Genomic DNA, 11,517 nt, shown 5'->3' with positions numbered 1-11,517 from the left:
TTAGCTTTAACCGCCAGAATTAAGGAAAATTTTTATAGAAAAAACAATCTCTCAATTCTAGGTTTAATTTCCTCATTCATCAGCACGACATTCAATTCTTCTGTTATCACCAAAAACCCAATCAAAATCATTCGATTCTGGTGAAGACAAGGAGCCAGTGATAGTGGTGACCTACAAGGGTGAAGAGAAGCAATTCAAGTTCAATCGCGCGAATTTCATCTCAAAACCAGTCGTCGACTCGATCGTCATCTGGGATTCCATCAATTCGCGCCTACAATCAGGTATTAGTTATTTTTTTGGTGGATTTTTAATGTTTTTGGTTATGTAATCATTAAATTTAATGTGAATTATCATCACAGTCTAGTTTATAGGGTTTGTTTTGATTGGATTCTATATTATTTCATTTGAAATTTGGACCTGTTGTTATTCATGGTTTCATGCAATTTTTTTTTTGTATATTAATGGATTTTCTTATTAAAATGATGTTGTATACATCGTATTATTGATCTTGGGTTTTACTGTTTAGAAATCTTATTAAGTTGATGGAGCATTCAATTTTAATTGCCAGTGAAATAATATCATATATTAGGTATATCGAGCCAATTAATGGACAGAATAGTCCATCCAAACTGAAGGAGGTCATAATCTCTAGCTATAATGATAAGTTTCTCTGCATTAACAGAATTAAACTAAACTGAAGATTATCAAATTTGCTGCAGGCTATTATCAGAATATTTGTGATCAAACGAGTCAAGTACAACTGTATGTGATCAAGTATTTCAAGATGTAGTAAGATTATTACAAATAGATGCAAGTGTTTATGACCATTATCAGACTACAAGTACATTATAACAGTGAAAAGTTCAACTCAAGCAAAGACTTTCATTTGAACTGAATTTGTCTAAATAAGTCATAATAAGTTAAACCAAATGGAATGAACATAATCTGTTTTTTTTTTATTTTTTTTTATTTTTTATACTTGTTTCATTTCTATTATTATTATTATACAAAGTTGAATATATGGGTGTTTGTTTCTATGGATATTGTCATTCCTTTTAGACATGTAAAATTACATGCCAATATTTTAAATCTTTAAATTTACTTATTAAATTTTGATAAAGGAGACAAAATGAGTAGTTGGACCAACTTCTTACAATCTAGTCATGAGTACGAGAAAGGTGTAGAGGATTATTTAGATAAAGCGTTTTCTACACAAGCAATTGAAGATCAAATTTCTTGCCCGTGTAAGGTGTGCTATCACCGCTTTTGGCATCGTAGAGAGACAATTTTCAATCATTTGATTGCAAACGGGATCAAGCCTGGCACTGAAGGATGGCATTGTTATGAAAAGGGCTTGTCATCAACATCAAATACCGAGAGGGATGTTGAAGACATGCATGATGATATTGAACGTCTTATATATGATGTTCATAGAGATGTGGAAGAAAGGTATGAAGGGGTTGGAGATGAGCCCAATGATGAGGCTAAGAAGTTTTATAAGTTAGTTGAAGATGGAAAACAAGAGCTATATCCCGGGTGCAAAAATTTTTCAAAGCTATCATTTCTTATTCGCTTTTACCTTTTGAAGTGTACTCATGGGTTAACTAATATAGCAATCTCAGATTTTTTGGAGCTTTTTCGAGAAGTGTTACCAGATGCGTCCAATTTGCCTAACTCTTTTAATGAGGCAAGGAGATTGATAAAAGATCTAGGTCTTCATTATGACAAGATTGATGCATGTCGTAATGATTGTATGCTATATTGGAAGGAGCACGAAGAGGCCACGTCTTGCCATGTTTGTCATGCTCCAAGGTGGAAAGAAACACAGACCGAAAACGAAGAAGATATTAGCAATCAACCATCTAAGAAAGTGCATCAAGTCCTCGCAAAAGTTCTTTGGCCTTTTCCTCTTAAACCAAGGCTTCAAAGGTTGTACATGTGTTCGGAAACAGCAAAGCTAATGAGGTGGCATGATGAAGAAAGAAAGAAAGATGAGTTATTGAGGCATCCTACTGACGGTGAGGCGTGGAAAGAGTTTGACCAAAAGTATCCAGAGTTTGCTAATGAAACACGTAATGTTCATTTGGGGCTTGCAAGTGACGGATTCAATCCATTTCGAACTATGAGCACACAACATAGTACATGGCCTGTTGTTTTAATTAATTACAACTTACCACCATGGCTGTGTATGAAGCCAAAATTCTTAATGTTATCTCTCCTTATTCCCGGGCCCACCTCTCCTGGAAATGACATTGATGTCTTCCTTCAACCATTGATTCAAGAACTTAAAGATCTGTGGGAGTATGGGTTGGACACCTATGATGCGGAGAAGCGTCAAACATTTAAGATGCATGCAGCTTTACAATCAACAACCAACGACTTTCCAGGTTATGCTATGTTATCTGGTTGGAGCACCAAAGGGAAGTATGCATGCCCTTATTGTCACTACGAGACTGATCATCATCACTTGAGTAATAGTAACAAATCCTGTTACTGGGCTCATCGTCGATGGTTAGATGAAAGTCATCCTTGGCAGCATGATATGAAGTCTTTTAATGGGGAAAAGGAAGAGAGGACATCTCCAGATCCTTTAATAGGGGATCAAATTTCAAGCTTGTTGGAAAACTGGGAAAACAAGTTTGGAAATTACAACCAAAGAAGAAATATGTAGATTGTCCATGGAGAAAGTCCTCCGTCTTCTACACTGTGCCTTATTGGAAAGATTGTGGTTGTTGTCATCATTTGGATGTCATGCACATCGAAAAAAACGTTTGTGATAATGTGCTCGGAACTTTATTAGACATACCTGGAAAGTCAAAAGATCATCATAAGGCTCGATTAGATCTACAAGAATTGGGTATAAGGCAAGAACTACATCCTGTAGATGTAGATGACAAGCGGTATGTTTTGTTGCCCAAAGCATCATTCTCAATGACGAAAGAAGAGAAAAGCATATTTTGTAGTGTTTTGAAGAAGGCAAAGCTGCCCCAAGGTTGTGCATCAAATATTGCAAGGTGTGTGCAAGTCAAGGAGGGGAAAATATCAAGGTATAAGAGTCATGATGCTCATATAATAATGCAACAATTGCTTCCATCAGCAATTAGGAAAACTTTACCAAAGCATGTTGCTTTACCTCTTATGAGATTGAGTGGCTTTTTTAGAGAAATATGCAAGAGAGTCATCAATCCGAAAGATTTGGATCGCCTTCAAGCAGGAATTGTTGAGACTCTTTGTGAACTAGAAAGAATATTTCCACCATCTTTTTTTGACATAATGATCCACTTACCGATTCATTTGGTTGATGAAATCAAGCGTGGTGGACCGGTGTGTGATTGGTGGATGTACCCTATAGAAAGGTACCTCGGAAAGTTAAAATCATATGTGAAAAACCGATGTCGCCCTGAGGCTTCTATAGCAGAAGGTTATTTGGCTGAAGAGTGCTTGGTATTTTGCTCTAGGTATTTGAATGCTAGTGTAAAGAAGCGATCTAAGTGGTTTAACAAAAGTCAAGAGAAAACTGATGAAATCGATGAAGAATCACCTTTATACCCTAAGGTAGGTTATCCTATTGGGAGGAAAAAGAAAGGGAAGAAGAAAGGGAAGGCATACACTCTTGATTCAGACACAATGGCTCTAGCACATCGTTATGTGTTGTTTAATTGTCAAGATGACCAAGTTGAGAATTACATCAAGTGAGTAACTTTTTTAATATCTTGTCTATTGTGTTTAAATTTATATCGTTTTATTACCTTACTTATATGGTTAATACTATGAAGGGAACATGAAGAGTTTGTGAAGAAGAAGTCCAGAGACAAACGAAAAAGAAGGTGGAAAGAGGCGCAAGAGCATAGCAATGAATTCATGGTTTGGTTTAGAGAAAAGGTTGTGGTGGATAATGTCCCAGATCATATTAAGTGGCTATCAAAAGGTCCTTCTAATATTGCAAGGAGGTACCCTGGATATTCTTGTAATGGATATAAGTTCTACACTAGAGATCATGATGAAAGGTGTAAAACTCAAAATAGTGGAGTCTCTTTAACTGCTTTGACTCCAAGATTTGCGAGTAGCAAGGATCACAATCCCGTTTGGTAATGTCACATATTATGGGGCTATAAAATTGATAATTGAGGTCGATTATTGGAGTGCATTTAGTGTTGTGTTGTTCGAGTGTGATTGGTTCCATGTGGAAGTAGATGACTATGGACTTACTCGCGTTAACTTTAAGAAATTGTGTTCTAAAGATGACCCTTTTGTCTTGGCATCACAAGTGCATCAAGTGTTCTACACTCAAGACGGCCTTGAAGAAGATTGGAATTATGTGCACGGAAATTTGCCAAGAGACTTTTTTTATGCCGAGGGGCAATCTGAACACACATATATGAATGAAGTTCGTGAACCCACGGAGGCTGTAATTCTGGCTACAGATCATGATGAACACCAAAGTTGGTGCAGAGAAGATGCTTATGACAGAGTTGAGGTGCCTGTCAACAGTGAAATGAGAAATCATAATCACGAAGATAGTTCCGATATAGATGACACAGATTGGGATTGGATGGAACCATCAAAGTGACATGTTTAGACTGTTTTTGTAGAATAATTATCCTTCATTTGAACTTATTATTTGGATTTGACAAACTATTATTGAAGTGTTCTATTTTTCTATTTGAACTTGTTTTCTAATCAAATAAATAAGTTAGTGGTTAAATTTAGTGTTGTGCTACAGAATTTACACTAACCTTAATTTAAATGTTAAATTTATTTGAGGTCTGATATTATAGTGACGGTGTTTACATTTGGCAGTTTTGAGCTGTGTGGTATCTTTGTGCTCAGGCAGTAGGCGAGTTGTGTCGGCTTCACTGAGGTAGTTTCTACTATTGACATAATTTCAATGAACTTTTGTCTTTGCATTGCATGAATATAGCTGATCAGACTTTAGCTCTAGCAAGATTAATTTGCCTTAGACTTTTTGCAATATTTATAAAGCTGCGTGTGAGGTAAATTAATCTTGCTAACAGTCTGAGTCTGAGTCTGAGTATTAGCAAGATTAATATCTACCTCAGACTATTAGCTGGTCAGAGTTGAGTATAAGCTGACCTTGTGCTCAGGTGATATGCATACTCTTTTTGTGCTTTTTCTATGCTCAGGTGCTTTTATCAATCGTTATATGGACTGCATGATGCAAGTGTGCTATATGTATTACCTTTTGACTCAGTCTGGCTTGGGTCAGTCAGGTGAATATGAAGTCAAAGCTGAAAGTCCTGTGCTCCAAACCCAAACCTATATCTTTGAAGGCAACTTCATGTGCAACAATTGTTATACTAAGCCCCAAACTGTGATTGAGCTATAACTGTATTTGAAATGGGTAATCTGCATATTAATTTCGATTCTCAAATTTGGGGATATGCATTCCATGATTGGTATGAATGTTGATTTTAATTCAGGAATAGCCAAGTGGGGGTATCATGATTTGATTTCTTATCCTATGTTTATTTGATTGGTATGAATGTTGATTTTAATTCAGGAATAGCCAATTCACTGAAGTTTTTTGAGGATTGATTCTTGTTTATTTGAGCTCCAATATCAGTTCCCTTGGCTGATAATCCTTCGCGTATGGCTGAATAGACTGGCAGTAGAGGATGTGAGGAAGCAATTGTTTCTCTACTGTATTACATTTCCCTTCCCCTTTCTTTTCATGTCAATATTTCTCTGTTGCGGGTATGCTATTAGTGAAAGGTTACTTGCATGTTTTTATTATAGTGATGTTTAGAAATTAAATGTCTGAGATTCCCAAGTCCTCAACATTTCATGACAATCCACTTGTTGCTACTCATCGGGCTCACAAACCAGGCTACCAGCCCCACCTCAGACAGTTATAATTAGTTGCTCTAGAGCCTGGTTTTAGTCTTCATTGCATACTCACAATCAAAGAACAAATGTCTTCTATCCTCAATAGCAGAACCACATAAAAGACAACTATTGTCCTGGCAGGCACCCCAAGCAGCCAGTCTGCTTCTGGTCTTCAGTCTGTTCTGCATTACTAGCCACAGTACAAAAGAATGTTTTGGAATATTGAAGGTATTCCAGACCCAAGATACCCAATCAACCTCATGATGAGTGCCACGCAGCCATTTATACACTTTAGAGATGCTATAAGGACTGTTCATCCACCCCTCACTAGCAAAACCTTCTTTCAGCTTGTCTTTCACTTGGCACAACTTTTTCCAAGCCCACCCTGCATTTTTCCTTGGATTTCATTGCAAAGTTCTTATACTTAGATTGCATCCATGATCTCAGACAAAATGAATATACATCCAAGTTGAACCGAATTACTCCAAACAACTTGAGTATAATGTCCACACACCGTGTTAGGAGCATAGTACAAGTATTGGATTAGTAGTCATAATTAACCTTCTCATTCACCCATAGTTGTACTGCAGCCGTGCCAGTCAAGGATGCATTACTACCTGTTGCAATATTTTCTCCATAAGGTCCACCCGAGTGTTAGATATTAACAAAAATAAAATATGAATCCAATTGAACTCAGATGGAGATGCTGTTTGGAACTCCCCTACCAGTGACCCCAACATCGGATTTAGGCCTCAACAAATCATAAGGTACAGCACCAGCTCCATACCTATGCTTTAGATTTTTATCTTCATTCCTGTCTGTAATATCATGTCCGAGTTTATCTAAACCAGCTTGAAGTTCTCTATAAGCTATTTTTATCACTTCTTCTGCCTCCCAAGATGGCTCTTTATTTTGGCCTATATTTTCTTCTTCGCTTGAATGTCTTGATAAAACATATGGACTAGAATTTGCATCCATAAAAAATTTACAGAATTAGTATTTGAGCAATCCATACTAGATTCTATATGTATTTGATGAGGCCTGCTGAAACTGTCTTTGAGTGTAATTCTACTCTGAAAATCAGGACAGAGTTTTGTTCTAAAATGAAAATTTCTACAAGAAAATGAATTTTGTAAGAGATGAATTTGGACAATACAACGAATATAGGTGAGCAGTTGAGCAACTATAATACATTGTGTTCTGCAACAAAATTTGATAAAGTTGAACTTCAGTGTAATTCCGCTTATATTTGTTTAAAACTTCTCACATTGAATGATCTAAATCAGATTCAGGAAACATATGAATACTAAAGAGCTTAATATGTTGTTTTTATTTCATCGCATCATTAAATTACTCCATACATACTCAGTTGCACCTTGCAAACTCTGTCTGAAGTTAGAACACATGGCCTGGCTGCCTCGCCCTTGCAGTTTAAACTCTCCCCCATTGCCCCGATGGCTCGAAATCTGGAATCAGTTTTAACACACTTTGTATAAAGCAAGTTGGTCACACAAAGTATAAACCACACTAATTTGCATTATGCATATTAGTTGCTGAAGGTCTTTATATATGAATCCAATAGCATTTTAATGAATCGACTCAAGTAAATAGTTTTGCTCCACAACACTCACTTTCAGATATTGAAAATTTTTCTTATACATGGGAAGTTATCATCAGAGTAATCAAGAATCTGTAAGGGACTACCTTGTTTTCTTTATTTCACCTTTGAACACTATCTAATCCAACTGCTTTATTTTCACATGTAATTACCCTGCATTTTTTGCACTCTTGCACTCGGCTCTGTAGTGAGGACATGATTCAGTTGTGCATTTACATTCTGTGCACTTTCTGGAGCTCAAACTTTGTGTGGTTGTGTATATTGCTTGTAATGTGTTTTAACACAAAGCTTATGAGCTATTTCTTTGCTTTACTTGTGAATATCATGATCCTATGCATTCATGTTTTGTTCTGGCCACTCTCTGACTGTCTTGTGTGTTCTTTGTAGGAAGCAAGATCTAGATGGCAGAATATGAGAAACTTAGACAAAAAACTGTAGAACAAAATAGAATCAGGATGAAGGATTTAGGGGTTACATCCATGGCTTATGAAATGAAACAGTTGCTGAAGGGATCGAAACAAACAAAAAAAAGGAAGAAGGTGACTAAAGATACTGACGAGTATACACCTGATGAAGAGGGTGAACTGAACCACTCAAGTGAAGAGGATGAAAATGAGGTAAGGAAAACCGGTGTAAACTTGAGGTCTCGTTCAAAGAAGGTGGTTCTTTTTTTTTTTTTTTTTTTTTTTTTTTTTTTTTTTGTGACAACTTAATTTTGTGAATCATAATTGTTAGAAAATCATGTAATATTTGTTTAATGATGTTCATGAATACTTAATTTCAGGTTGTGGCATTGAGAGGGAAGATAACCACAAACATTAAGGACACGACAGATGTCTCTTCAGTACCAATGGCTAATCTAACTAAGGACACGGCATGTGTCTCTTCAGTACCAACGCAAAGAAAAATCCAATTGGGCAAGTCTACTGCACAGAAAAAATCAGCAGTCCATAATCAGCAAGAGAAAGAGGTTGAGATTGGGAATGGTGTCCAAACTAAGACAAGTCAGAGTAAGACAGTGGTTGCTCCTGGTTCACTCAGTGCTTATAGGCAAATGCAAACACAGTTGCTAGAAAAAGAGAGGAGAGCAAAACAAAGTGATTTATTACTACGACGAAAACTACAACCTATTAACATGGCTAGTTCATAGCCTATTAATATGGCTAGCTCACAAGTGCATTTAGGGAGTTCACAAGCACAAAGTTTTTCACAGCCACAAAGATTTAGACATGACTTACAGGAAGATTACGAGAATCATATGGGTGCAAATGAACGTAATTTGGAACAATATGTAGATGAAGACGATGAGTTCAGTGATGATTTGAGTACTCTTACCCCCGAGGAGCTAGGAATGCAAGATGAACCACTAATGAATCAAGAGCACGAAAGTGAATAAATAGGTAATGATCACTATCATTCCAATTTAAATATTTTAAGATAGATATGTTAAGAGCCATATATGATTTTAATGACTTTGTTGAGTTAATGTTCATGTAGCACTTCCAAAAAGGAAGCGAACCAGAGGACCAACTATGTGTAAAGATGTCCATGAATGGACATTAGAGGAGCGTAAGCCTATTGTTCTTAATGAAATGGGAAAGCCTATTGGTCCTGATGATAAGACTGTAAATACATTTACAAGATTCTTAGGGACTTTAGCTCGTAATTTTTCTCTAGCGCCGTTGAACAAGATTAATTGGCATTACGTTCCACACAAGGAACAATTTGGAGTTACGTGAAGGTATGCACCTTTTATTTACGTATTCAAAAGCTGGCAACATTTAGGATATGAGCAGGAAGTATTTTTTTAATGGTTTGATTTGATTAGTTTATGTGCTACTATGTCAAGTGGCTGAAGTAATTGATTGCTCCCTAATTTTCTTGTTTAATATATTACTTAATATAGAAGAAATACGTTATTGCGGATGAAGGTAAAAACTGTGTTTTGTCAACCGTGGGAAGGCTTTGGTGTAGATATAAATGTAGTGTAAAGGCAACACACTTTACTCCGTACGACAATGATGGTGATAGGTTGGAAAATCCTCCTAATACAATTCCGGAAGCACATTTCAAAGAGTTGCTAGAATTTTGGAATTTGGAACAAGTCCAGGTAAAGTTATGTTGTTTGTTTCCATTATATTACAATTGCTTATTTCCCTCTCAAAATGAAATGTGTTAGGCTATGAATCGTGTGTTATGCATGCATGCAGGAAGATAGCAAAAAGAAAAGGGAAATAAGTATAGATCAAAATGATAGGCACACTATGGGTCCTATGACTTTTGCGAGGAAACAACATAAATTGGTATGTTTTTATACCGTTCTTCCTTCTTTATCGTTCTCACTGCGATCATGTAAACAATCTTATTTCAATTCTTATTTGGATGTGTTTTTTATTCTAGCAACAACTAGATGTTGAAAACAAGCCACCATCCTTAGCACTCATGTACAAAGAAAGTTGTAAAAGGAAAGCAGACAAAAAATACAAAACATCTTATGAGCCCACCCAAAGTAACATTGTAAGTCCTACTGTCTCCATATTTTTGAGAATATGATTATTTGTCTCAAATTAGTTGTTTATTTGTTATATTTCCATTATAGGACAAGATGGATGAGGTACAAATTCAAAGTGAAATTGATGGAGATGTTGCATACTATGAAGTAATGAATAAACCAAATAACTTTAGCCATAGAAAAAAGCAACCGGGGATATGTTCACTAAGGGGAAAGAGCAACAAACTAATAATTCCCGATGAGTTCTTAAAGCCCTATAAAGACCAAATTGTGAAAGAAACTGTAGCAGAATTAATGAAGACGCTCAAGCAAATTGATCCTGAAGTGTTGGAAACTTTGACTCGATCACTTGAAAATGTGTCATCCAATCCAGAACTTACAGATCATATTCCCATTGTACACTCTAATGAAGAACAACGAAATGAGGTAATGGTTAATATATGATGCTTTCACACATAGAATCAATTGGATCAAGATGAAGAAATAGGATAGCAATTGATGATGCTACAAGAACTTACTTTTATCGCTGTTTTGCTGCTGTTTTTTTGCTGTTACTGCTGTTTTTCCGTTGCTACGGTTGTCTGTTGTTGCCACTGTTATCTGCTACTGCTGGTTGCTGCCAACTGCCGTCTGCTACTGCTGGTTGCTGCAAACTGCTGTCACCTACTGCTTGTTGCTGCCAACTGCTGTCTGCTACTGTTGGAAGCTGCCATTCATGTGTGCTACTGCTGGTTGCTGCTAAAGACTGCTGCTAGCAGCTTATGTTACTACTTCTGCCATTCGGCACATCGAACTTAATTTTCTTTGTGTTTGGATTATTATATTGTTTGGCCAAACATTAAAATGGGTGTTTATGGATTTTTTTTAGTAAGAATTATGAAAATATTTATTCCAAATTGTTTTCTATCATATGTGTTGATTTCTTATTCATATAGTTGTTGTACATATAATTTTTTTTTATATTTAAAAAAAATAGTAAATGTTATAATAATAATAATAATAATAATAATAATAATAATAATAATAATAATAGTAATAATAATAATAATGATGATGATAAATGTTACCTATTAATGATTAAAGTGTTACATTAGCTTGCAAAAAGTGATACATAATGTTGAATAAAGTGCTACTATATGTCAAAACATGATTGAAAAATGTTACCTAATAATCAACAAAGTGTTACATTAGTTCGAAAAAGTGATACATAATGTCGGATAAAGTGATACTATATGATTGAAAAATGTTACTAAAGATAAGTAAGTGTTACATAAGAAATAAAAAGTAACACTTTAAAAATGATACTAAAGATATAAAAAAGTGTTACATAAGAGGTTATATAGTAACACTTTTAAAAGTGTTACCATACGTTATCCAAAGTGTTACATAAGACCTTAGGTAACACGGGCAGATGTATCACCCATTAAAGTGTTACCTATTGTCTATAATAACATTTTTACCACTTTATGTAACACTTTTTGGGTGTTACTTGAGGTTAGTTATGTACTAGTGAATTGTCTGAGTCGGCTTCAACGTTGAC

General features: G+C 35.7%; 2 protein-coding genes across 4 annotated transcripts; both read left to right on the top strand.

The window, feature by feature from the left end:
• Positions 1-10,842, top strand: LOC110734751. 2 transcript variants are annotated; one of them, XM_021914898.1, is made up of 7 exons: positions 8,131-8,865; positions 8,963-9,206; positions 9,372-9,575; positions 9,676-9,768; positions 9,866-9,982; positions 10,065-10,403; positions 10,722-10,842. In XM_021914898.1, the coding sequence occupies exons 4-7, from the start codon at positions 9,730-9,732 to the stop codon at positions 10,773-10,775; spliced, it is 549 nt and encodes a 182-aa protein (XP_021770590.1). In that variant the 5' UTR covers positions 8,131-8,865; positions 8,963-9,206; positions 9,372-9,575; positions 9,676-9,729; the 3' UTR covers positions 10,776-10,842. The 2 variants fall into 2 exon arrangements, 1 of the variants encoding a protein (XP_021770590.1); XR_002513905.1 differs by lacking the exons at positions 9,372-9,575; positions 9,676-9,768; positions 9,866-9,982; positions 10,065-10,403; positions 10,722-10,842 and adding exons at positions 1-281; positions 4,801-4,861; positions 7,853-8,124 and having other exon boundaries at positions 8,250-8,865.
• LOC110734750 lies at positions 289-4,646 on the top strand. 2 transcript variants are annotated; one of them, XM_021914896.1, is made up of 2 exons: positions 289-3,692; positions 3,777-4,646. In XM_021914896.1, the coding sequence occupies exon 1, from the start codon at positions 1,130-1,132 to the stop codon at positions 2,669-2,671; it is 1,542 nt and encodes a 513-aa protein (XP_021770588.1). In that variant the 5' UTR covers positions 289-1,129; the 3' UTR covers positions 2,672-3,692; positions 3,777-4,646. Both variants share the same exon structure in this region, with proteins under 2 accessions (XP_021770588.1, XP_021770589.1).
• Positions 10,843-11,517: the final 675 nt, after the last annotated feature.

The sequence above is a fragment of the Chenopodium quinoa genome, unplaced genomic scaffold, assembly GCF_001683475.1.
Source record: "Chenopodium quinoa cultivar QQ74 unplaced genomic scaffold, ASM168347v1, whole genome shotgun sequence".
Taxonomy (NCBI): Eukaryota; Viridiplantae; Streptophyta; class Magnoliopsida; order Caryophyllales; family Amaranthaceae; genus Chenopodium; species Chenopodium quinoa.
The sequence above is the reverse complement of the archived record's forward strand: the minus strand, read 5'-3'. Positions and strand labels throughout refer to the sequence as shown.